At 64.0% G+C, this 25,451-nt stretch overlaps 1 long non-coding RNA gene and 2 gene segments (V, D, J or C); 1 reads left to right on the plus strand and 2 right to left on the minus strand.

Moving 5' to 3' along the window:
- Positions 1 to 25,451, minus strand: part of LOC123584378 — a 208,305-nt gene that overhangs the window by 14,133 nt on the left and 168,721 nt on the right.
- On the minus strand, positions 303 to 23,487 carry LOC123584379. The segment is given in 5 exon segments: positions 303 to 747; positions 850 to 1,170; positions 1,267 to 1,590; positions 1,724 to 1,793; positions 23,395 to 23,487. Coding segments are annotated over 3 exon segments (978 nt in total).
- LOC123584382 lies at positions 1,862 to 22,488 on the plus strand. The gene is made up of 3 exons (XR_006705381.1): positions 1,862 to 1,877; positions 7,872 to 7,879; positions 22,368 to 22,488. It is a non-coding gene; the product is annotated as an uncharacterized LOC123584382 (long non-coding RNA).

The following is a 25,451-nucleotide window of genomic DNA, read 5'->3' on the forward strand; positions in this document are numbered from 1 at the left end:
CCAGGGGCTTGTCTGTGTCCAGAGGGCTGGGGGTGGAGGCTGAGACCTCTGTGGCCTCCAGCAGAGGGAGGCGCCGTGGGCTCCCTGAGGTGTCTGTGGTCCTTCCCCTGGGACCATCCTGTGGCTTTTGGGACCCCTTTGAGTGAGCAGGACCCGTAGTGGCAGGGAGGGGCCTGTGGCATGGATGATGATGGTGGACAGACCACCCCCATCTGCCCCCTCCTCGGGGGGTCCCTTCCTCTGTGCCAAGACACCCCTGCCTGGCAGCCCCACCCACCCCCAAGAATGGGTGCCCTCAGGACTCTGCGGCAGGCACTGCAGTGTTTATTGACAACAACAGACCGGCAGGTCCGGCCGGCCCCTCCCCCGCCCCAGCAGGATGGAGCTCTGGGGGGAGGGGTGGGCATCATTTACCAGGGTTTTTGGACACGGATTTCTTGAGCGTCCTAGAGCCAGGCAGCGCCTCGTGCACCACTTGGCAGGCGAACACATCCCTCTGCTCCCAGTCTGCCCGGCTGACCTCAAGGCGACTGAAGACAAAGAAGGCTGGGCTGGGGCCGGTGGCCTTGTGGGGCCACGTGGTGGCCTGCTGTTCCGTCCGAACAGGGCTGTCGTTGTGAAGCCATTGCACCGAGATGTCCGGGGGAAAGAAGTTCTGGATCAGGCACGTGAGAGTGACTTTGTCCTTGGCCTTCGGCTCCCCCTCGGGCGGCAGGAACACGTACACCTCCGGGGGGAAACGCCGGCCTGTGGACAGGTGTGGGGTCAGCCCAGGCTGCAGCGTGGGAGGCCCACTTGCCACCCCCTACCCCCCCCCCCCGCCGCCTCCCTGGGGCCTGCGCGGCTCACCGGGGGCTTTGGCAATGGAGCGCACGATGTCCTTGGGCAGGTCCGGATGGGTCACCTTGCATCGGTAGGTCTCCCCCTCGACCCAGTCAGTGGCATCCACAGGCAGGGTGGAAGTGACGGTGATCGTCCCGTTGTACTGAGTCTTCTTGACCAGCGGGTCTGGGTGCACAGACTCCCCGTTCTCCCGCGACCAGGTCAGGATCATGCCATCTGTGTTGGCCAGGTCCACCACCAGGCAGGTGATCTTGGGCGACTTGTGGACGTACAGGTCAAGAGGGCTGGGCGGGCTCAGGTAGGTGCTCACACCTCGGGGGTCAGACTCTGCAGGGGTGTGTGTGGGAGGTGCCGCGTGAGGGGGTGGCTTGGCCCTCCTCTGAGCCCAGGTGTCTGGGTGTTGGAGGGGATGCGGAGCCATACCTGTGCACTTGAGAGCGTTGTCCTCAAAGGTGAAGCCTTGATAGGTGACCTGGCAAGTGTAGGTCTTTTGGGACACCCACTCACCCTGCGTGATGTTGAGCTCGCTGTAGGTGGAGGTCACCTTGCCCTCCTGCTTGCCGGGGGCAGTGTATGGGAATATGTTCGTGGCCTTCTGCCCATCCACCAGCCAGGTGACCTCCATGTCACCTGGGACGTAGCCGGAGATGAGGCACAGGAGCTGGATGGTGCTACGCGTGTCCCCGAGGGGGTTACACGAGGAGTGGAAGAGCTTCACGGTGGGGGGAGTGAAGTTCATGGCACACGCTAGGGGTGAAGGTGGCGGCGTGGCGTCAGCCCCCTGAGCCCACGACACCCACGTGCCCGCCCAGGCGCCTTCCTCCTCTCCTAGCCGCCCCCGCCACGCCTGCCCCCCTCCTCCAGCCCGACCCTGGCTCACCACTGACGGTCTTGTTGATGGTGGGGGACTCCGCGTGAGCCACACTGCAGGTGAACTTCTGTTTGGCCCACTCGCCCGAGACGGTCACGTGGCTGGTGGTGGTGTAGAGGCCAGAGGTCTCCTGGAGGGTGGCGGGGAGGGTCACGACGCTCTTGTTCAGGGACCCTGCATCCCAGGTCACGGTCACCGGCGTCGGGAAGTAGCCCGTGACCAGGCAGCCCAGCGTCACGGACGGGGCACTGGCGACGGTGCCTTTGCAGCAGGTGGCCAAGGGGAAGACGAGGGGGGCCTGGATGGAGACTGTGGGGGCAGAGGCAGTGTCAGTGCCGACCGGCGGAGTCTGAGGGGGAGAAGTGTGGGGCAGAGCGGGGTGGTCGGGTGGAGGGGCGCACGGGGACCCCTTCTCCAGCCTCAGGGGGCAGATGCTCATTTTGGACTCTTGTTCCCCGAGTCTGCTAGGAACGCCCTCCCACGAACCCCTGTGTCCCTGCCAGAAGCAGGGGTGTTCTTACCTTTGGCCAGGACACCCTGCCCGCAGCCCTGAGTGGCAGGAACGTGGGGTTGTTGGGGAGCAGAGGTGTCTGACTCGTGTCCTGACCTGCGGAGGCTCCAGGGAGCCCCACTACAGGCCCCATTCGTAGCAGAGCCCAGATCAGTCCTCCCCCACTCCCCCAGGTGGTGACGCCTGCCCGGAGCCCAGACCCCAGCTCATCGTCCACGCTGCCCACTCAGTCCAGTGAGACCGACCAGTCCGCGTGGCCTCGCGTCAGGACGGCTGAGAGCAGTGATACCAACCCGCTCCACGCCCAGCCTCACTAGGACGGCTGATTCAGGCCAGCTCAGGTCACGGGAGTCCGCCTTGGTCCGGCCTGGCCCACGTCAGCCCAGGAGACCCGGTTCCAAGCAGGCTAACTCATCTGAGTTCCGTGCACAAACTCCAGCAGAATCCTTCAGCTCCGTGGGGCTCAGCCTGCCAGCCAGGCTTGTCGTACCTGCTCAGCCCCACTCAATGTAGCCTCACTGACCTTGGCCACTGGACCTAGCAAAACAGCACGCCCTGCTTGACTCGCTGAAGCCTGATTCAGCCAGACCAGACCAACTAGCTGAACCCACTTTAGCTCAGCCCAACCCAGTACAGGCCAACTCAGCCCAGCACAGTTCGGCTGAGGCCAGCTCAGTCCAGCTTAGCCTAGTTCAGTTCAACCTAGTACAGCCCAGCCCAGCCCAGTTTAGCCCAGCTTAGCCCATCCCCGCTGAACTCAGCCCTGTTCAGCCCATCCCAGTTCAGCTCAGGCCAGTTCAGTCCAGCCTAGCTCAGCACAATTCAGCCCAGCCCAGCTCAGCCTAGCTCAGCCCAGTTCAGTGCAGCTCAGTTCAGCTCAGCCCAGCTCAGCCCAGTTCAGCCCAGCCCAGCCCAGCCCAGCCCAGCGCAGCTCAGCCCAATTCAGCTCAGCTTAGCCCAGCACAGCCCAGCTTAGCCTAGTTCAGCTCAACCTAGTTCAGTCCAGCCCTGCCCAGCCCAGCCCAATTCAGCTCCACCCAGCCCAGCCCAGCCCAGCCCAGCCCAGCCCAGCTTAGCTCATCCCCGCTGAACTCAGCCCTGTTCAGCCCATCCCAGTTCAGCTCAGGCCAGTTCAGTCCAGCCTAGCTCAGCACAATTCAGCCCAGCCCAGCTCAGCCTAGCTCAGCCCAGCCCAGCCCAGTTTAGCCCAGCTTAGCCCATCCCAGCTGAACTAGCGAGCTCAGCCCAGCTCAGGCCAGTTCAGCTCAGCTCAACCCGGTTCAGCCCAGGTCAGCCCAGGTCAGCTCAGCCCAGCCCAGCTTAGCCTAGTTCATTTCAACCTAGTTCAGCCCAGCCCAGCCCAGCCCAGTTTAGCCCAGCTTAGCCCATCCCAGCTGAACTCAGCCCAGTTCAGCCCAGCTCAGCCCAGCCCAGCCCAGCTTAGCCTAGTTCAGCTCAACCTAGTTCAGCCCAGCTCAGCCCAGCCCAGCCCAGCCCAGCCCAGCCAGCCCAGTTTAGCCCAGCTTAGCCCATCCCAGATGAACTCAGCCCAGCTCAGCCTGGCTCAGCCTAGCTCAGCCCAGCCCAGCTCAGCTCAGCCCAGTTCAACTCAGCCCAGCCCAGCTTAGCCTAGTTCAGCTCAACTTAGTTCAGCCCAGCCCAGCCCAGCCCAGCTGAACTCAGCCCAGTTCAGTCCATCCTAGTCCAGCTCAGCTCAGCCGAGCTCAGCTCAGCTCAGCCCAGCCCGGTCCACCTCAGACCAGTTCAACTCAGCCCAGCTCAGCCCAACTCAGCACAATTCAGTCCAGCCCAGCTCAGCTCAGCCCAGCTCAGTTCAACTCAGGCAAACCCAGCTCAGCCCAACCCAGCCCAGCTAATCCCAGTTCAGCCCAGCTAATCCCAGTTCAGCCCAGCTCAGCCCATCCTAGCTGAGTTTAGCCCAGTTCAGCCCAACCAAACTCAGCCCTATTCAGCTCAGCCCAGCCCAACCCAATTCAGCCCAGTTCAGCCCAATTCAGCCTAGTTCAGCATAGTCTTGCCCAGCTCAGCCCAATTCAGTCCAGCCCAGCTCAGCCTGCCCAGCTTAGCCTAGCTTAGCTCAAGCCAGCCCAGTTCAGCCCAGGTCAGCCCAGCACAGCCACCTTAGCCTGGTTCAACCCAGCAGTCCAGCCCAGCCCAGTTCAGCTCAGCCCAGCTCAGCCCAGCCCAGATCAGACCAGTTTGGCCCAGTCCAACTCAGCTCAACCTAGCCTAGTGTAGTTCAGTTCAGCCCACCCAGCCTAGCCCAGTTCAGCTCAGCTCCACTCAGCTCAGCTGAGTTCAGCCCAGTTCAGCTCAGCCCAGTTAAGCCCCATCCAACTCAGTTCAGCCCAGCCCAGCCCAGCCAAATCCAGTTCATTTCAGCCCAGCCCAGCCCAGTTCGCCCAGCTCAGTTCAGATCAGCTCAACCCAGCCCAGCTAAGTCAAGTTCAGCTGAGCTCCACTCAGCCAAGCCCAACCCACTTAGCTAGCTCATTCCAGTTCAGCCCAGTTCAGCTCAACCCAGTTCAGTCCAGCTCAGCTCAGCCCAGCCCAGCTAATCCTAGTTCAGCCCAGCTAATCCCAGTTCAGCCCAGCTCAGCCCATCCTAGCTGAGTTTAGCCCAGTTCAGCCCAACCAAACTCAGCCCTATTCAGCTCAGCCCAGCCCAACCCAATTCAGCCCAGTTCAGCCCAGCTCAGCCCAATTCAGCCTAGTTCAGCATAGTCTTGCCCAGCTCAGCCCAATTCAGTCCAGCCCAGCTCAGCCTGCCCAGCTTAGCCTAGCTTAGCTCAAGCCAGCCCAGTTCAGCCCAGCTCAGCCCAGCACAGCCACCTGAGCCTGGTTCAACCCAGCAGCCCAGACTAGACCAGTTCAGCTCAGTTCAGCTTAGCCTACCACAGCCCAGTTCAGCCTGGTTCAACCCAGTTCAGCACAGCTCAGTCCAGTTCAGTTCAGACCAGTTCAGGTCAGCTCAGCCCAGCCCAGCTCAGCCTAGCCAAGCTTAGCTTGGTTCAGCTCAGCCCATTCCAGCCCAGTTCAGCCCAGTTCAGCCTAGCTCAGCTTTGCTCAGTTTGGCTCAGTCCAGCCCAGCCTGGTTCAGCCCAATCCAGCTCAGTTCAGCCCAGTTTAGCCAAGTTCAGCCCAGCCCAGCACAGTCCAGCTCATCCCAGCCCAGCTCAGCTCAGCCCAGCTCAGCCCAGCTCAGCCCAGCTAAGCCCAGTTCAGCTACCTCAGTTGAGATCAGCCCAGCTCAACCCAGCTCATTCCAGTTCAGCCCAGCCCAGCTCAGCCCAGCCCAACTCAGCTCAGCCCAGCCCAGCTCAGCCCAACTCAGCCCAGTTAAGCTCAGCCTAGTTCAGCCCAGCTAAGTCCAGCTCAGCCCAGCCCAGCCCAGCTCAGCTTGGTTCAGCCCAGGCCAGCCCAGCCCAGTTCAGCCCAACTTGGCCAAGTTCAGCCTAGACCAGACCATTCAGCTCAGCTTGGTTCAGCCCAGCTAAGACCACTTCAGCCCAGCCTAGACCAGCCCAGCTTTGCACACATCAGACAAGCTCAGCTCGGTGAGCCACGGTGAGCCAACCCAAGACAGTCCCACCCAGGCTGCATCAGGTGTGCTCATTAGACCTGCCTGCCCAAGCCCTGTCCATCCAGGTCTGCCCAGCCCAGCCCAGGACAGGACAGCCCCCACTGAGGACAGCATTGCATCGGACCCAGGTCTTCCTGCCTCCGTACCCCCCCCCCCCCCGCCCCCGCCCCAGGCTTGGTCAGATCCCCTTGGCTCAGGATAGCCCAGCTCAACCACAAGTGCCTAGCTTGGCCAAGCCTGTCCTATGCAAGGGCAGGGTCGCCCCCCAAACCCCTGCCTGTGGCACTTGCACACCAAGGTCAGCCCAGGTTAGCTCTCCCCAGCTTCCCCCAGCCCACCTACTCCTGCAAAATCAGCCCAGCCTGGCCCATCTCAGTCCACTCAGTGCCACACAGGGGAGCGGAGCCAGAGGGACCAGTCTGGCCCGGCCGAGACTGGGATAGTTGGACCCTTTCCACATAACTCCGACCACTCAAGCGGCGCTGGGCCTGGCCCAGCTAGCCTGGCCCACCTTATTCAGGCTGGCTCAGGCCGCCCAGCTCACATATGTGTGGACGTGGGAAGGCCTGCCCACCACCTGATCCAGCATGGACACAGCTCCCTGTTGCTCTCCCCGGACCCTGGGCTAGCGGTCACTGCCCTGGTTCGTTGCAGGAAGATCCACACCCAGGCCACTGTCCACGCCCTCTGCGTGGTCCTTGACCCTGTCAGGCTTGGGTGCTGCCCTAGGCCTGTTGTGCCTGAGGTTCTCAGCCCCTTGTCTTCCTCGAGTTGGTCCTGGGCAGTCTCTGGCTCCCGTGTGTCCCTGTGCGGAGAAGGGATGGCTGGCAGACGAGCAGCGGTCGGGAGGCTCTGTCCCTGCTGGGTGGCAGTGGCCCGGACCCGCCTGCCGTTGCCGCGTTTGGTCCAGTGCCAGCGGCTGGGATGCCTGAGGCGGCCGCTCCTGCGTCAGGGGCCCGTCCTGGCCTCGGCAGCTTCCTGGACAGGCTCCCGGACAGATGAGGCGAATCATTAGTAACCGTGGGTGTTACATTTGCGATCAGACAATAGGGCCTGGGGGGAGGAGAGCTCTGCCTCAGTGCTCTGGCTAAAAATGGGGTGGGAACCCCCAGGGGCCTCAGCAGCCTGGAAGTTCCCTTTATGTTCTTGGGAAGTCCGTCTCGCACCGTCGGGGTCGCTGGTGAGGCCCCTGCGCCATGGAAGAAGCGTGCTCCTCTCCACAGCCCCCGCCGCCCAGCTCGTGGCCTGTCTCCCTCGACGTGGGAGATGTCGACTTGCTGTGCGGCAACCCTCTGGTGGGCGCCGTGAGGCCCCAGGAAGTGGGGAGCGCTGGGAGCCAGCACCGCTGCTCTAGAGGCAGACCTTCAAGGAAAGGGTCGCCCCGTTCTGTGCTCGAGCAGTTGAGGCCCGCGTGGCCACGTGCCCGAGGCATGGACGCAGGGCTTCCGGTGGCGTGCCACCCTTGTTCCTGTGTCCCACGGCTCGGAGGAGAGGGCTGGGGGCTAGTCCAGTGGGAGAAGCTCCGGGGGGCAGTGAGCGGGGGCCATGTCCACCTGGGGACAGCAGGCCCCGGTCCCCCACTGGCCGCCTGGCCTCCCTGCCGGCAGGTGACCTCCCGCATCGCCCGCACGCTCGCTTCGTGCTACTGTCCTGCAGCTGGGCTCTTCCTGGGGAGGCACCTGCTGGGCATGGCCCCTGAGGACCAGCGGGGACCCGGGGTGGAGGCTGGACGTGGCTGTGAGGTTGGCCGGTGGCTCTGCAGGACCTCTGCAGCCTCTGGAGCCTGGGGCGGCCTGTGCCGTGGATCTGTTCTGCGGTGCCCACTGAGGACGCGAGACCACAGCGTGGCTTTGGTGGCCTCTGATTCTGGGCTGTTGGGGCAGCTGGCCCACTGCTGACACAGCACTGATGTGTGCGGGGCCGTGACAGGCTGGGTCTGGGCTTTACCTTCACCCTGTGGTCGTTTCCTGCAGGCCGCGTGTCCCCAAAACCCCGAAGGCACCCTGAGCGCACAAGTAAGGGAGGCCGTGGGAGCCTGCCAGCCTAGCTGGTCAGAGTGGGCTCCTGGGAGACACTGCACTGTCTTGGAGAGAGAGAGAGAGAGAGAGAGAGAGAGATCAGGATCCCACCCTGTGGCTCACAGTCCCCGCAGGAAGGCTGCGTGAAGGTGGCCTCTGTCAGGACTGGTGCCCTCGGAGAGACATCCAGGCTCATTTGGGAGACCCAGAGAGGCTGCTGCATGGGGCAGAGCCAGGGCCCCGGAGGGCCTGAACGTGAGCCCGGGGGAGACGGGGCCCCTGCGCCCCTACATGCGTCGTGGGAGGCAGAGGGGGCGTGCCCAGTTCCTTGGAAGGGCCCGTGCTTCTGAGAGAAACCACAGGGCTGGCAGAGCACCCCCAGGAGCCTACTGCCCCTGCGGGCCCAGGGCAGGTGGTGCCAGCCCTGGGGCCCCCACATGTGTGAGTGCTGGACTCGGGCCTCCGCTGCCAGAACCCCCTCCCCTCCCCCAGCCCCTACTCATTCACCCCAGGCTGTGGGCATTTGGGGCGGGGCTTCAGTGCCCAGCCAGTGTCCTGGCTCTACCCTGACATCACAGGACGTGCTGCTGGTGCTGGGCCGCCCTTGGGGTCCTTTGGTGTCGGAGAGAAAGGCTCTCATCTCTCCCCAGTTCCCACCGGGGGGGGCTCAGCTCTGCGTGTACACGTTTGTCTGGGGCTGCGGCCCTGCCACACGGCTGCCCCCACCCGCCAGGCTGCCCCGCTCTGGCCTCTGCCTGTGTCCTGCCTGCAGACAGGAGACAGGCGACCCTGCTGCGTCTCGACTGTGGGTGTGTGCCCGGGTGTGTGCTGGGGGAGCAGGGGGAGGTGACCCCCGCCCAGCCCTTGGAAGGCCCTGCTGACGGCAGAGGGCTGGGTGCGGGGGCAGTGTGGGCAGGGCGGGCAGGTGTAGCGTGGCATCCCCCGAAGGCGGTTTTCTCCAGACACTCGGAGCCCTTCAGGTCCGTTGCCGGAGTTGCCGTTTCCTGGGCTTGCTTTCTTCGGAAAGTCCTTGGGTTGCTGTGAATCGTGCCTCGTGTTCGATGACGCGTTGTCAGCAGGTTTTTGCTGACACAGCGGAACACGACTGCTTCCTGCGTTTGTTTGGAGCCCCTGCTGCTGTTCTTGCTGGTTCGAAGGGCTGTCTGGATTCCGCTGCCTTTTCATCGTACGTGCTTGTGTCGTCTGCATTAGTGACAGTTTGACATCTGTCCTTTCAGTCTCAGCAGCTCGTTTTCGACCTTTGTCACACAGCATTGGCCAGGACCATCTCCACACTGTTTGACCGCACTGCTCACAGGGAAAACACTTGTATTGTAATCTAACGCCCATACATATGTCACGAGCAGGTGGCACACACATGTTGCCCTTCCGTACATACGTTGTGTGTGTTGTTACGTGGCTGAAACATCTTCACACACAACACTTACCTTGGTACGTTCGGCGCATTACGATTTCTGTCGCCACCTGGCTGATTTCAGTCTGCAGGTTGGCCCGACACACGTTGTACAAAGGTCGTGATGCGGCACCCTGGCCTCGTCGCTGGTCTGCACTGTCTGAGGTGGGACCTTGAACCCCACGACCTGCCCCTGTGCCTGGACGCCTGCCCGCTCCCCTGCATTCTAGCTGCACCTGTCAGAGGTGGGACCTTGAACCCCACGACCTGCCCCTGTGCCTGGACGCCTGCCCGCTCCCCTGCATTCTAGCTGCAGCTGTCAGAGGTGGGACCTTGAACCCCACGACCTGCCCCTGTGCCTGGACGCCTGCCCGCTCCCCTGCATTCTAGCTGCACCTGTCAGAGGTGGGACCTTGAACCCCACGACCTGCCCCTGTGCCTGGACGCCTGCCCGCTCCCCTGCATTCTAGCTGCACCTGTCAGAGGTGGGACCTTGAACCCCACGACCTGCCCCTGTGCCTGGACGCCTGCCCGCTCCCCTGATTCTAGCTGCAGCTGTCAGAGGTGGGACCTTGAACCCCACGACCTGCCCCTGTGCCTGGACGCCTGCCCGCTCCCCTGATTCTAGCTGCAGCTGTCAGAGGTGGGACCTTGAACCCCAGGACCTGCCCCTGTGCCTGGACGGCTGCCCGCTCCCCTGCATTCTAGCTGCAGCTGTCAGAGGTGGGACCTTGAACCCCAGGACTTGCCCCTGTGCCTGGACGGCTGCCCGCTCCCCTGCATTCTAGCTGCAGCTGTCAGAGGTGGGACCTTGAACCCCACGACCTGCCCCTGTGCCTGGACGCCTGCCCACTCCCCTGCATTCTAGCTGCAGCTGTCAGAGGTGGGACCTTGAACCCCACGACCTGCCCCTGTGCCTGGACGCCTGCCCGCTCCCCTGCATTCTAGCTGCAGCTGTGGCAAGGACTGGGCTTCTCTCCAGGGCACAGTCTTCCCCGGAGTCTGCCTGGTTCTGCTTGTCCTCTGATGCCTTCAAATCGCTGTCTGCCGGGCAGTTTTTCCACTTTATACTTGTGCCTGCAAAGGTTTAGTCTGAGACAAGGCACCGCACCGACCGCCGTTGGAATCAGAAGCACTTTCTCTCCTGTGGCTTTTCAGAAATTTTCACTTCCCTGTCACGGGTGGAGCGCAGCGTCCTTTCTGTATGTTTGAGGGCTATTTGGATAGCCTCTGTGAAACATCTGTTCGATTCTCGTGTCCATTTCTCTACCGAATTGTGCGATTTTCCCGATCGATTTGCCGGAGTGCCCTGCACGTTCTGGATACTCTGAGAGCGAAATATGTTTACAGGAAATATTTTGCAAGACTTTGAAATGCACCAAAAGATTGCTCCTTACAGGGGGCGCCTGGATGGCTCACGTGGATGAGTGTCTGACTCTTACTTTCGGCTCAGGTCTGATCGCGGGGTCCCGGGATCGAGCCCTGCATGGGGCTCTGTGCCGAGTGTGGGGCCTGCTTGGCATCCTCTCTGTCCCTGTCTCTGTCCCTCCCCTGCACACTCTCTCCCTCTAGAAAGAAAAAGATGACTTCTCACGTCTCCAGTGGAAATAAAGGTATCGTCTTGTATGCCTTTCCAGGGAATCTGACTCCATGTGGACTCTGAGGTTGTCGTGGCCTTTGAGCTGTTTTACAATCAACTTCTCTCCTTTCGGAGGAGAGCGGATTCTCCCCTGCCTCCATGGAAAAAGCCAGGTGCGTTGGAAATGCGGCTCTTTAGAAACTTTTTGGCATTCTTTGTTCAACTACATAAAACGAGTTAGATAGAAATGTTTGAAAGGTGTCCGTTAATGTCCACATGGGGGTCACGATCATAGCATATTTTGGACAGCGTCCCTTAATGTGGCACCAGTGTGTTCTCCCACGTGGCCCCACTTATCCCGGGCGCAGGAGGCTCCGCGGCCTGAGCGGGCAGGAGACCGGGTGCCGAGCAGCGGGACCCAGGCGGCCACGCGGTTCCTGCAGCGCTGTGCTACGGGGTGAAGCTTCCCCTCCCCCACAGATCGGGCTTTGCTATTGCGGGACCTCAGGCCCCTCGATGCTTTCCACTGCCAGCACTTGCCACAGCGGTCCTTACTTGTTTGTGGAATGGCTTACGTGATGTGTGCCTTGGTCCCGGTCTGGAACTCCCTTGTGGTCAGAGGCCACGTCTGTCTCATTTAGCACGGCGTGCTGGCTGTCTGGCGGTGACGGCCCGGTCACCCTGAGCTAAATCGTTCTCCAGCAGGTAAAGGGAGGGCATGTTCACACACCTTCCAGGGCTCCTGTGCTCTCTGCACATCTCTGGGCTGGAGGGACCGTCTCCTGTGACCTGTCCCCAAAGGCAGGGCTTGGATCTAGAGGATGTTCTAGAGTCTCTGCAGGAGGGAGTGTGGACAGTGGACAGAACAAGAGCTTTGGGGTTAGAAGGCACGGGTGCGTCCTCCCTGCAGGCAGGGGGCTATAGGCTCACCGAGGCATCAGCTTTGTCACTGGTAGGACTGTGGCAGTGACCCCTCGTCTTGCGCTGTGAGCACGATGTAACACGAGGTCCCTGTGGCTGTCGGTCTTGCGTGCTCCCTCAGCTGGGCTGTTCAGACAGCAGGCCACCTGTGCAGGTAACTCCGGGGACTGTAAGGAAGGGAGATTATCCTCCTTCGCGTGGGTGGGCCTCACACAACCAGTCGAAGGACTGAAGAACAAAACCTGAGGTTTCCTGGAGAACACGAATTCTGCCCCAAGACTGCAGCATTAGGTCCCGGCTGAGCTTCCAGCCCCCGGGCCGACCCCCCACCGCTCAAGAGCCAGTTCCTGGGAAGAATCCCACTCTGCGTGTCTCTAGCTCCGCTTTTCCGTCTTTGTAGCTGTGCCCATGTCTCCCCTCCACTGTCTACGTCCTCCTGGTTCTGTCACTCGTGGGAAGCGTGACCCATCGTCTCTGAAAACTGCAAAGTCAAAGCACCGTGTGCGTGTCAGACCGTGTGGCTGTTCCCACCGTTCGCGCCTCTTTGTGGGCTTTCTTCACGTGGTAGCATTTTGACGGCCACCGGGTATCGGTCAGCTTCTGCCCGGACGTGCCGTAAGAAAACAGCCCCCGGGGGCCAGGCCCGCAGCCTCCTTGGCTTTCTGGTCCAGCACCCCTGTGTGTGCTGCAGTTTGTCCGGGCTTCTCCGGTCTGGGATCCACAGGAGCAGGAGTGTTCTGGAACACGCTGTTGCCAGTCAGAGGAACCGGGCAACGGTGGCCCCTGCACACGGTCCTTTGCCCAAGGCAGGGGCCGCTGGGCTAGTGAGAGTCCTTGTCTCAGGACCGCAGGGCCCTGAGGGGTGGGGGCAGGATGCGGACACACTCTAGGAGCCTGGAGCCAGCGGCCTGCCCGTCTCTGTGTCGCCGGAGGCCACATCCTGCTGTGGGCAAGCCGCCGTCCCCACCTGGTCCTTTCCCCCTGGCCCGGCCCTCTGCAGCCTGCATTTGAGCAGAGCCTGGGAATGGCCAGGTGGGGCTCACCCAGCCCACATCCACCAGGGCCGAGTGGGCCTTGCTGCCTGGACGGCAGGGGCTTCAGGGATGCCCCTGGATGATGGGGGAGGGGCCGTCACAGGCAGGGGCAGGGGCAGGGACGATGGGCAGGGCCCGAGGCACAGAGCTACTAAGGGCTGAAGGAAGGGGCTGGGCTTGGCCGGGTGCAGCGGGGAGGGGCAGTGTGAACCCAGACATGGGGTCCGAGGCAGCCCGAGGGACCGGGCGGTCAGCACCCGAGTGCCTGGGGATGGGGCGCCGGGTGCCGCAGCTCAGGCAGCGGGGTGGGCGGGGCTCGGGCGCCTCTGAGGCTCTGGGCGTGTCTCTACCGGCCCAGCTCCCTGCAGGCTCAGATGCCCTGGTTCCCGGGGCAGTGTCTGAGCGTGGGGCGTATGGGGCCCTCCCGTGTGCAGTGACCGAGCCGCCATCTGGGTGCCTCTAATAGTCCACTGCCTGCTGCGTGTGGTCCGGGAGCCCGGGGCTGATGTCCCTGCCCCACGCAGGCTGGGGCTTCAGCAGCACCCGGGGTGGTCTCGTGGCCCTGTACGCCGCTGATGGCCGGCCGACCTGGGTCCCGGGGGTAGGGGACCTGGGGGACCCCGTTCCTCCAGGCCCGCCTGTCCAGGTGGCTCCTGTCCAGCCGTCTGGCTGGCCCGACAGAGACCGCAGACACTCCTCACGGGTGTGGAGGCTGGATGCCCACATCAGGTACCAGCAGGCGTGGTGTCTGGGGGTCCCCGCTGCCTGGCTCACGAACGGCGTCTTCTCTCTGCACCTTCACGTGCCTGAAGCTGGGAGGCAGCTCGCTTTTTCATAAGGGCACTAACCCCAGTCGTGGGGGCTCCACCCTGACGACCTCTGGTGCCCCAAAGCCCCGCCTCCTAACACCATGACACTTAGAGCTAGGACTCCAACACACGCAATGTGGGGACACAGTTGCATCGTCCCCTTCCCGCCCCCACCCACGCTGACGTTGTGCGTCTTGGGGCCCCCGTGGGGACAGGGTTCAGGCGCAGCTGGTTCCCTCCCAGTGCGAGTGGGTGGAGGGCGGGACCAGGTGGGTCCCAGGAGCAGGAGTGAGGCCAGCCCGCTGGTCCGCGTGTGTGTGTGTGTGTGAGGTACAGGTGGAGGTGTGAACACGGGCAAAGGGAGATGCGCACAGGCCTGTGTCTGAGCGGAAGCCCAGGGTAGGGGGCCCCTGAGGAGCGGCAGGCAGCAGGAGGCCGACCTCAGGGCTCACACAGGAGCAGCCTGCAGGACGTTGGGGGGTCTGAGGGGTTGCATGGAGAGGCACGTAGGTGTGTGTGGGTCCCTGGGGGAACGTGGAGGGGGGGGCCCACGTGGTATGGCGTTATTGGAAGGTCACAGGTGGGGGCCTCAGGGCCTGCTGGGAGATGGCTCTCAAAGAGCGGGCGTTCCTGCCCTGAGAGTGGAGGGTACGGTCATGCCCCGTGTTCCCGCGGGGGCCATGGGGTCAACCAGCTGCCGAAGATCCCGGGTGTTCCGGTGGCAGGGTGGGAAGGATGGAGACTGATCTCTGGTCCAGGGGATGGAGCGGGGGCCCAGGGCCCGGGGACCGAGAGGGAGGGGGTGCTGGGCAAGCTGTGTGGACGGTGTGGTCGCCCGGAGCCCCCCGGATCCCTGGGGGCCGGGGCGTTCTCCCCACGGCCGCCCTGTATTTGGTGCGGCCCCCACTGGTGAGGCAGCCCCTGCCCACGGGGAGGTGGGAGGTGCTCCCTGAGCGGTCCTGAGGCACCGCGGCCGCGCCGGCCACGACTCTCTGCCTGCCCTGGGCCTCGGGCCGGGCTGTTGACCTGCACACTCAGAGCCCACGCCCCACTCCCACCGCGTCCCCAGAAGACCGCAGCCCCTCGTGCTGGCCTCCCTTCCCCAGGGCCCTTACTGGGAAGGGCTGGCAGGTGTGGTCCCGCCTCTGCCCTCGAGGTGCACGTGTCTCCTACACCCCGGGGCACCTCCGGGACCCGAGACCCCCAGGCACTGCAGGAACAGAATCCCGACTCCGTCGCTGCTGGCCGGGGACCCCATGGCCTCCTGACGCCAATGGACTGCCCGCCCCCACTTGGCATTCTTCCTGTGGAACTTGGTCTTTTCTGCCCCCCACCCCCACCCCCACCCCCGGGTGGTGGTGTTCTCGCCGGGCCTCCCCCCGACTGAGTGTCCTGACCCCTCGGGCTGGTGTCCAGCTTCGCTTACCTGGGACAGTGCTGTCCCCCCGGGCCTCACCCGACCTGGCCTTCACTGGTGCTCCCACCTGGGCCCAACTCTCCTGAAATGCGCTCCCCAAATTCAAACCTTGAAGCCCTGACCCCCAGGACCCCAGAATGTGACTGCATTGGGAGATGGGGTCTTTCGAGAGGTAATAGGTTAAAGTGAGGTCACTAGGGTGAGTCCCGATCCAGTGTGACTGGTCCTCACCATGGACTCACTCCTCCTCTTGTAAGAGGAGGTCGGGGCACAGACACTCATAGCGGGCCGGATGTGTGAGGACACGGCGTCTACGTGCTGAGGGGCCACCGGCCCCATGACACCCGGGTCTGCCTGCCAGCTTCCAGAACCGTGGAAACATCAGTGCACGTTGTCCACACCACGGGACTGTCGTGCTCTGCTAGCAGCCCGTGCTAATGCACACCCAATAGGTGCCTCTTGCGGTGCCCTTGGCCAGGTCAGGGTGCCCCCCCTGCGCCCCACAAGGCGTCACGTGACCCCTCGCGCCTGCAGCGCACCTCACCCCCCGGGAACCCCAGGGGTCCCACGGCTGGAGGGACCGACACACGGCACGGCCAGTCTGTGGATTTCACGGGGCGCGTCAACAGAGGAAGACTTTCCCCAGCCGGTTATGGAGTTTGTAAGGATATTTTATTGTCATTAAAAAAGAAAAAAAAAAAAATAAGAAAATAAAAGAAAGAAAGAAATGCAAATGGAAATCAAGGAGCTCCAGACATTTAAAAAGAATAAAACAAGCTAGCCAAGCTTCAGCAGTGGCTTTCCCATATGGGACCCCCGGGCTCTCGGTCCCTGGGGCTGGGGGCTCTGCTTCTCCTCCCCTGCGTGGCCATCTCTTCCCACGTGGGGGCCCCGACTTCTCACCCACCCAAAGCCAGGGCGGAGAGCCAGTCCTGGGGGTCCACCCGGCCATGGGCTTGTCACTCCCTCCCACCCCCGCGCGAGCCTGGTGGGACTCAGGCCCTGGCCACAGGGGGGGTGCGGGCTGGGCCTGCCGCCCTGGCCTCCTGGCACCTTCCACCTGTGTCCACCGAGGCTGTGTCCCACTGGCCCGGGGACCAGGTCACCAGACCCCTCTGCAGGAGGCCTGTCTGGCTGGATGTCACTCTGTCCCCGGCATCCACGGGGCTCCTGCAGCAGCCACAGGCCCAGGCCCTTGTCTGCGCGGTCTCCTCCGGCGCAGAAGATCTGACTGACCGTTAGTGACACGTCGGAAGCTTCCTCAGGATCTGGGCCCACGTGGCTGCTCTGGGGAAACCCTGCGTCCTGGAGCCTGGCCTGGACGGGGTTCGCACAGAGGAACCAGCCGCCCGCCTCCTCCAGGGATCGCCAGCCGCCCGCCTCCTCCAGGATGAGCGTGCCCGCTGACCGTGCGCGGCCACGGCGGTAGCCAGCGGGCGTCCACCAGCTCAGGTTGGGGCACGACCTGCCGTCCACGCGATTCTCCAAACGGGGGGGGTCAGGGCGCAGGCTGCAGCTCACAGGGGCCGCGAGGCCAGAGGGCGAGGGCGCAGGCCCAGGGTGGCCGTGAGGTCAGAGGGTGGCGAGGTCAGAGGGCGGGAGAGCAGGCCTGGCAGCAGGCTGATGCACCGGGATCCCGTGCAGGGTTGGGGCAGCGCTGACACCCGCCCAGGACGGCTGGCCCTAGGCCCCCTGCCCGATCATGTTCCTGTAGTCGGGCGCGATCGTGCGCTTCAGCTCCACCACCGAGGAGAAGATCCACTTCACCTGTAGCAGGAGGGCAGGAGGTGACGTGGCTGGGACCCCCGAGGACAGCCCCCCTCCCAGGCGCCCCCCCCCCCGGGACCACTTGGTGGGAGGGAGTCTTGTAGGGATGGCGTGGGGACTGGGAGGGGACAGAGGGGATAGCGTGGGGGTCAGTGTGGGAACAGCCTGGGGACAGCATGGTGACAGTGGGTCCACAGCGTGGGGTCTGCATGGGGTCACTATAGGGGCAGAATTGGGTCACTGTGGGGTCAGCATGGGGTCAGCATGATGGGGACAGTGGGTCTACAGCATAGGTCAGCGCGGTGTCCGTGTGAGGTCAGCATCGGGTCACGGTGGGGACAGCATGGGGTTAGTGTGGGGACAGTGTGAGGTCAGGATGGGGTCAGTGTGGGGACAGTGTGGGGTCAGTTTCGGAACAGCGTGGGGACAGCATGGTGACAGTGGGTCCACAGCATGGGAACAATGTGGGGTCAGTTTGGGAACAGCATGAGGACAGCATGGTGACAGTGGGACCACAGCTTGGGGTCAGCGTGGGGTCTGTAAGGGGTCACTGTAGGGACAGTGTGGGGACAGCATTGGGTCACTGTGGGATCAGCATGGGGTCAGTCCGATGTTGACAGTGGGTCAACAGTATAGATCAGCATGGGGTTAGTGTGGGTTCAGCATCGGCTCATGGTGGGGACAGGGTGAGGTTAGTGTGGGGACAGTGTGAGGTTACTTTGGCGTCAGTGTGGGGTCAGCATCAGGTCACAGTGGGGAGAGCATGGGGTGAGTGTGTGGACAGTGTGGGGTCAGTGTGGGAATAGCATGGGGACAGCATGGTGACAGTGGGTCCACAGCGGGGGGTCAGCATGGGTCATTTTGGGGACAGCAAGGGGATGGCATGGGGACAGAGGGGAGAGCGTGGGGGTCAGTGTGGGAACAGCGTGGGGACAGCATGGTGACAGTGGGACCACAGCATGGGGTCAGCGTGGGGTCAGCATCGGGTCATGGTTAGGACAGCATGGGGTTAGTGTGGGGACAGCGTGAGGTCAGCATGGGGTCAGTGTGGGGTCACAAGGGTCAGCATGGTGACAGTGGGTCACAGCATGGGGTCAACATGGGGTCATTTGGGGACAGCATGGGAAGAATATGGGGACAGGGTGGGGTCAGCATCGGGGTCACAGTCAGGACAGTGTGGGGTCAGTGTGGGGGGCATAGGGGAGACAGCATGGTGACAGTGGGTCCACAGCGTGGGGGCAGCATTGGGTCACGGTGGGGTCAGTGTGAGGCAGATGAGATCAGCATCGGGTCAGCGTGGGGATAGCGTGGTTCCAGTGGGTCCCCAGTGTGGGGGCAACATGGGGGCAGCATGGGGTCAGCATTGGGGTAGTGTGGAGTCAGTGTGGGGGCAGTGTGGGGTCAGCGTGGGATCAGCACGGGGTCAGCGTGGGGGCAGCATGGTGATAGTGGGTCCACAGCGTGGGGTCTGCATGGGGTCACTGTAGGGACAGCGTGGGGTCAGCATGATGGGGACAGTGGGTCCACAGCATAGGTCAGTGTAGGGTCAGTGTGAGGTCAGCATCGGGTCATGGTGGGGACACCATGGGGTTAGTGTGGGGACAATGTGAGGTCAGGATGGGGTCAGTGTGGGGACAGCATGGGGACAGCATGGTGACAGTGGGTCCATAGCATGGAGTCAGCATGAGGTCATTTCGGGGACAGCATGGGGATGACATGGGGTAGAGGGGAGAGCGTGGGGCTCAGTGTGGGAACAGCGTGGGGATAGCATGGTGACAGTGGGACCACAGCATGGGGTCAGTGTGGGGTCAGCATCAGGTCACGGTTGGGACATGTGGGGTTAGTGTGGGGACAGCGTGGGGCCATTACGGGGACAGCATGGGAATAGCATGGGGACAGGCTGGGGTCAGCATGGGGGTCAAAGGCAGGACAGCATGGGGTCAGTGTGGGATCACAGGGGAGACGGCATGGTAACAGTAGGTCCACAGCACGGGGTCAGTGTGGGGTCAGTGTGGGGTCATGGTGGGGACAGCGTGGGATCAGCACGGGGTCAGCATGGGGGAGCATGGGGTCAGCGTGGGAACAGCATGGGGACAGCATGGTGACAGTGGGTCCACAGCATGGGATCAGCATGAGTTCATTTCGGGGATAGCATGGGGATGGTGTGGGAGTCAGTGTGGGAACAGCGTGGGGACAGCATGGTGACAGTGGGACCGCAGCATGGGGTCAGCGTGGGGTCAGTATCGGGTCATGGTTAGGAGAGCATGGGGTCAGTGTGGGGCAGCACGGGGTCAGCGTGGGGATAGCATGGGGTTAGTGTGGGGACAGTGTAGGGTCAGTGTGGGGACTGCCTGGGGTCATTGCGGGGACAGCATGGGAATAGCATGGGGAAAGGCGTGGGGGCAGCGTGGGGGCATGGTGGGGTCTGCGTGGGGTCAGTGTGGGGGTAGCCTGGGGGCAGTGTGGGGGCAACATGGGGTCAGTGTCGAGTCAGCGCTGGGGTCAGCGTGGGGTCGGTCTGGGGGTAGCCTGGGGGCAGTATAGGGTCAGCACGGGGTCAGAGTCGGGGCAGCGTGGGGTCAGTGTGGGGGCAGTGTGGAGTTTGTGGGGACAGGGTGAGGTCTGCTTGGGGTCAGTGTGGGGGTAGCCTGGGGGCAGTGTGGGGGCAGCGTGGGGTCAGTGTGGGGACAGTATTGGGTCACAGTGGGGACAGCGTGGGGTCATGGTGGGGTCAGTGTGGGGGCAGCATGAAGTCAGTGTCTGGTCAGTGTGGGGATGGCATGGTTCCAGTTGGTCCCCAGTGTGGGGGCAGCGTGGGGTCATGGTGGGGTCAGTGTGGGGCAGCATGAAGTCAGTGTCTGGTCAGTGTGGGGATGGCATGGTTCCAGTTGGTCCCCAGTGTGGGTCAGTGTGGGGTCAGCACAGGGTCAGTGTGGGGCAGCGTGGGGTCAGCGTGCGGGCAGCGTGGGGGCAGTGTGGGAGCAGCATTGGGTCACAGTGGGGACAGCATGGGGTCATGGTGGGGTCAGTGTGGGGGCAGCATGAAGTCAGTGTCTGGTCAGTGTGGGGATAGCATGGTTCCAGTGGGTCCCCCGTGTGGGGTCAGTGTGGGGTCAGTGTGGAGTCAGCGTGCGGGCAGCGTGGGGTCAGCGTGGGGGCAACATGGGGTCAGCGTCGAGTCAGTGTGGGGATAGGTGGTTCCAGTGGGTCCCCAGTGTGGGTCAGTGTGGGGTCAGCACAGGGTCAGCGTGGGGGCAGTGTGGGGGCAGCGTGGGGTCAGCGTGGGGACGGAATGGGTTCAGCGTCCAGTCAGTGTGGGGATAGCGTGGTTCCAGTGGGTCCCAGTGTGGGGACAGCGTGGGGTCAGTGTGAGGGCAGCGTGGGGTCAGCATGGGGGCAGTGTGAGCGCAGCGTGTGGGCAGTGTGGGGTCAGCGTGGGGTCAGTGTGGGGTCAGCGTGGGGTCAGCGTGTGGGCAGCGTGGGGTCAGTGTGGGGTCAGCGTGGGAGCAGCGTGTGGGCAGCGTGGGCTCAGCGTGGGGTCAGTGTGGGGTCAGCGTGGGGTCAGCGTGTGGGCAACGTGTGGGCAGCGTGTGGACAGCGTGGGGTCAGCGTGGGGTCAGTGTGGGGTCAGCGTGGGGTCAGCGTGTGGGCAACGTGTGGGCAGCGTGGGGTCAGCGTGTGGACAGCATGGGGGCAGCGTGGGGGCAGCGTGGGGTCAGCGTGTGGACAGCGTGGGGGCAGCGTGCGGGCAGCGTGGGGTCATGTGGGCAGCGTGGGGTCAGCGTGTGGATAGCGTGGGGGCAGCGTGGGGTCAGCGTGCGGGCAGCGTGGGGGCAGCATGGGGGCAACGTGGGGTCAGCGTCGAGTCAGTGTGGGGATGGCATGGTTCCAGCGGGTCCCCAGCGCTGGACAGCGGGCCACAGTGCGGGACGGTGCGGGGACACCCACCTTGAAGAGGGTGACAGTGGCGCTGTAGCACACGCTGAGCAGGAAGAGCGTGATGAAGATGGAGATGGTGGTCCACAGCCCATCCAGCTCCCCGTCCTGGTCCTCCGCACAGCTGTCGTCCAGGAGCAGCTCTGGACAGGAAGGGAGTGGTCAGTGCCATGCCTGCCCGGAGGAGTGGTTCCCGGGGTGACGGTCGCGGCCCTCCGTAGCCTCAGGGCTCCGGCCTCGGTGCCCCCATCCTCCCGCCTGGGCCTGGCCCGCGGGGACGCGCTCCCTCTCTGCTCTGCGCTGTGCTGGGGCTGTCTGGGGGGAAGGCAGCCTGACCACCAGACCCGTTCTCCTGGGGACCCGGCCCAGAGGGCGGGAGGGTCAGCAGAGCCCAGGGAAGGGTCGAGAGGGTGGCAGGGAGTGACCCTAGCGAACGAGTGGGTGCGAGTGTCGGGGCCAGCCGGGGGTGGGGGTTGGTGTGTGTTGGAGGGGCCCCAGTGTCCTGGGGAGAAGAAGGGCTGGTCAGTGTGGTCGACGTGTGGATGGGCTGCTGAGCGGCCGATGGGTGTGGGAGGGGGTGGGGACCAGGCTGGGGTCCACGGTGAGGGTTCCCAAGCCTGGGTCCGGTCTGGGCCCTGGCACATTGTCCCGTGTGAGGCCCGGTGGGTCAGGTGTGCGTGTGTGTGTGTGTGTGTGTGTGTGTGTGTTTGTGTTTGTGAAGGTGGCCCTGCTCAGTGGGAGGGGCTTGTTTTCAGCGTCCATGTGGGTGTCTGGGATGGTCCCTCCCCTGGGCACTCAGGACTGCTTGCCTCTGCCCGTTTGGGGCAGCGGGGTGAGTGTCCCCACGAGTGGACAGGCCTAGCCCCAGGCAGGATGAAGTCAGGCGGGGCCGCCTCATCTGAGGGAGGGTGAGGGCCTGTCCTCACAGCATGGGTCAGGCCTGGCTACTGCACTGGCACAGAGCTACCGCTCAGAGCTCTCAAGAGGTCCAGGGGACGGGGGAGCAGCGGAAGCGGACAGGCCAGCGTCCCACAGCTTGGGCGGGTCCAGGCGTGGGAAAGACCGTGCGCCCCGTTCCCTGAGGGGCTCTGGAGGGCTTCTCCGTTCCCTGTCGGCCCCCTCCGGCCTTGAGTAGCCCCTGGCCAAGCCCTCTCTCTGTCCCAGGCGGCTCCCGGCCATGAGTTTCGGCCGCCTGTGCCGACCTGCCCACTCAGGTCCCGGCCCCTGGTGGGACCCACGCTCTCCCGTGAATGGTGACCCCTGAGCCTCGGAGCCTGGCCTGCCCGCACCTCCCAGAGGCCTGGGTGTCCTGAGCTCTGCCTCGGAAAGACGCACGACAGTGTCATAGGTCCCAGGGCAGTGCTGGGTGCTTTATTTCACGCAGGGTGCCTGCCCGGGGCGGGGGGGATGTACACAGGGGTGGGCGCTCAGAGCCCGCGGGGGCCTACTGGAGGGCCGGGCGCGCTGCTCATTTACCCGGAGACTGGGTGAGGGATATCTGTGTGTGGTGGCTGTGCAGAGCTTCGTGTGACACCGAGCAGGTGTAGGTGTTTCCACTCTGCCAGCGGGACTTGTCCACCGAGAGCCTGCTGTACAGGAAGTAGGTCCCGTCGCTGTCCAGCTGGGGCGGGGTCGTCCGGTAGTTGTTCTCTGGCTCCGGCTGTCCGGTGATCTCCCACTCGACGGCAATGTCAGCCGGGTAGAAGCCTTCGATCAGGCAGGTCACACTGACTTTGTTCTTGCTGAGCTCCTCCTGGGTTGGAGGCAGGATGTACACCTGGGGCTCGTGGGGCTGTCCTGTGGGGTCAGAGGTCAGCACAGATGGTCACTCCCAGGGTGGAGGGCTGGCCTGGGTCCGCCAGGCCCCACTCGACCTCCCTGTGCCCCATCTGCCCTGATGCCCACCTTTGGCCTTGGAGATGGTCCTCTCGATGGTGGAGGGGAGGGCTTTGCTGTTGACCTTGCACTTGAACTCCTTCCCCTTGAGCCAGTCCTGGTGCAGGATGGGGAGGACACTGACCACACGGTAGGTGCTGTTGAACTGCTCCTCACGCGGCCTCGTCTTGGCTGTGTGCATCTCGGTGTTATCCACAAACCATGTGATCTGGACATCGGAGTCATCTGGGCCCAAGTCCACCACCAAGCACGTGACCTCGGGCGTCCGGGAAATCGAGAGGGTGTCCTTGGGTTTTGGGGGGAAGATGAAGACGGACGGTGCTCCAGGAATCTCAGGAACTGGTGTGGGAGACACAATGCAGGGGTCAGCATTTGGGGGGGATCCTCTTGAACATTCCCCCCACCAGGCAGTCCCTGGATACGGGCCATGGCCTTGGTGTGCAGGGCGGTGCCCTGCTGACTCACCTGGGCATTTGGGACCTTCCCGAGTATTGGGCACTGCAGAGAGACCAGACTGGAGGTTAGTGGGGGCCATGGGTGGGGACAGCTCTTGGGGTGGGCTAGGTCAGGGCCGGGCAGGGGGGCGTCCCCAGACTGGTGCCTGCCAGTGGAGATGAAGTATGGTGGGGGTGTGCAGCCTGTGCTCACGCTGGACCAGGCAGCCAGGCCAGAGGCCCTCCTCCCCGAGCCTGGGGGACAGAGGTGCCTCTCCTGTGCCCCGGGGTCCAGGTGGACCGGCTGACCTGGCCTGTCTCCCAGTGGACACCCTCTTACCGGTCTTGTCCACCTTGGTGTTGCTGGGCGGGTGGGCCACGTTGCAGGTGAAGGTCTCACTGAGCCACCTGCTGGAGGGCACTGTCACCATGCTGCTGAGAGAGTAGAGCCCCGAGGCCTGCAGGACGGACGGGAAGGTGTGCACACCGCTGGTCAGGGCGCCGGAGTTCCAGGACACGGTCACCGGCTCAGGGAAGTAGCCTAACACCAGGCAGGCCAGGGCCACGGTGGCGCCAGACGTGGTCCCGCAGCTGGGGGCCAGTGGGAACACCGACGGGGCCGTGGTGGAGGCTGCAAGAGAGGAGGCCGTGTGACCACAAGGGTCTCGCTCCTGGGAGGGTCCGGGCAGGGTATCAGGTGCCCGGGCTTGGGGTGGCCCTCCAGCCGCCCGGCGTAGCTCTCTGCCGCCCCAGGGCCTCGTGTTTCTGCGGCTGCACGTGCTGGCCCCGTGGGCCTGGTCGGTGCTGGGTGACCTCCTGCTGGATTAGAGTCTCCTGGGCCCAGCCCCTGGGTCCCCACTCGGGCTTCTGTGGGTGCTCGGCCCGAGCGAGCCATCTGTCTGAGCTCTGACCGGTGGCCCCTGCTCCCAACGGGCCTCTGCTGAGGCCCTGAGCCCACTGCCCTGTTGTCCCAGCCTGAATCTGCCCTGGGCCAGCGGGACCTTTCTTGAACACAGCAGGCCTCTGCCACCCGCTGCCCGGGCCCCTCGGCCCGGAGTCCTCGTCGTGGCCTGCCGTGTGCCCTCCAGGCCTCACATCTTCTGGGTCAGCTCTGCAGCTAAAGCGCCCGGGCGCCGGATCCCGTCCCTGCCCTGAGCCCCTCCTCAGGCCTTCCTGGGCTCACTCAGTGCCCGTGCCCTGGGGCCTGTCCGGCTCCTCCCTGTCCCCAGAGCCCTCTTTCAGCCGAGGTCTTTGCTGAGCCTGCCTGCCCCTCAGTGCCGGTGGGAGCCTTGCCCCGCCCTGGCTGTCCTCTCGTGCACGGTGCCAGCACCTCAGAGCCCACGTCCCCAGCCAGACCCGACCCCTCTGCCAAGTCTGATGGCCCTGCCTGGCCTCCCCTCCCCTCCCACCCACACTCCAGGCTGGCGGCCCTGCCTCAAACTCCCAGGCTCCCCCTTCCCTGCACCGGGTCCACTGCCCTGAGCCACCTCTCCTGGCTTTGTCATGTCCAGCCTTCTGTCCCCCATCCCCACGAGCCTCCAGAGCGGGTTCAGCGCCCCTGAGCCTAAGACTGTGGCCACCCCTGTCCCTTCAGCCCCAGAGACCTTCCTACCCAGGCTCGCCTCTCCCCCCTACCTTGTCCACCGGGCCTCAGGCGGCTCACGCCCTCCCGTGTCCAGGGCGGCTCTCCTGGGCCCGCGCCCTCGTGGTCTCTGTGTGCCGTACCGCTCAGCTCCCACCTAGTCCAGGGCTGCTCTTAGCTCAGTCCCTCTGCCCTTCACCCCTGAGGCTCCTGGGGCAGCCCTTGCTCCTCCTGCCGCCCCCCTGCCCCTGCTCGCCCTCACATGCCCTGCCTGCTCCCTTGAGCTCCTGGTGCAGCCCTGCCTCTCCTGCCCTCTGCCTGCCCCTCCTGCCCTCTCCCTGCCCCTCCTGCTCTCCCCCTGCTCCTCCTGCCCTCCCAACCCCCTGCTCACCCTCACATGCCCTGCCTGCTCCCCTGAGCTCCTGGTGCAGCCCTGCCTCTCCTGCCCTCCTCTCTGCCCCTCTTGCCCTGCCCCTGCCCCTGCTCACCTATACCAGTTCTATGTGCTCCCAGCGAGTTCCTGGTGGCAGCCCTTCATGTCTTTCTCTCCCCCTGCCCCTCCTGCCCTCCCCCCTTGCCCCTCCAGCCCACTCCCCAGCCCCCTTTGTCCTCCCTCCCGCCCCTCCTGCCCTCCCCCTGCTCCTCCTGCCCACTCCCCAGCCCCTCTTGTCCTCCCTTCTGCCCCTCCTGCTCTCCCCCTGCTCCTCCTGCCCTCCCAACCCCCTGCTCACCCTCACATTCCCTGCCTGCTCCCTTGAGCTCCTGGTGCAGCCCTGCCTCTCCTGCCCTCTGTCTGCCCCTCCTGCCCTCTCCCT

Source organism: Leopardus geoffroyi, chromosome B3 (genome assembly GCF_018350155.1).
Source record: "Leopardus geoffroyi isolate Oge1 chromosome B3, O.geoffroyi_Oge1_pat1.0, whole genome shotgun sequence".
NCBI classification, from domain to species: domain Eukaryota; kingdom Metazoa; phylum Chordata; class Mammalia; order Carnivora; family Felidae; genus Leopardus; species Leopardus geoffroyi.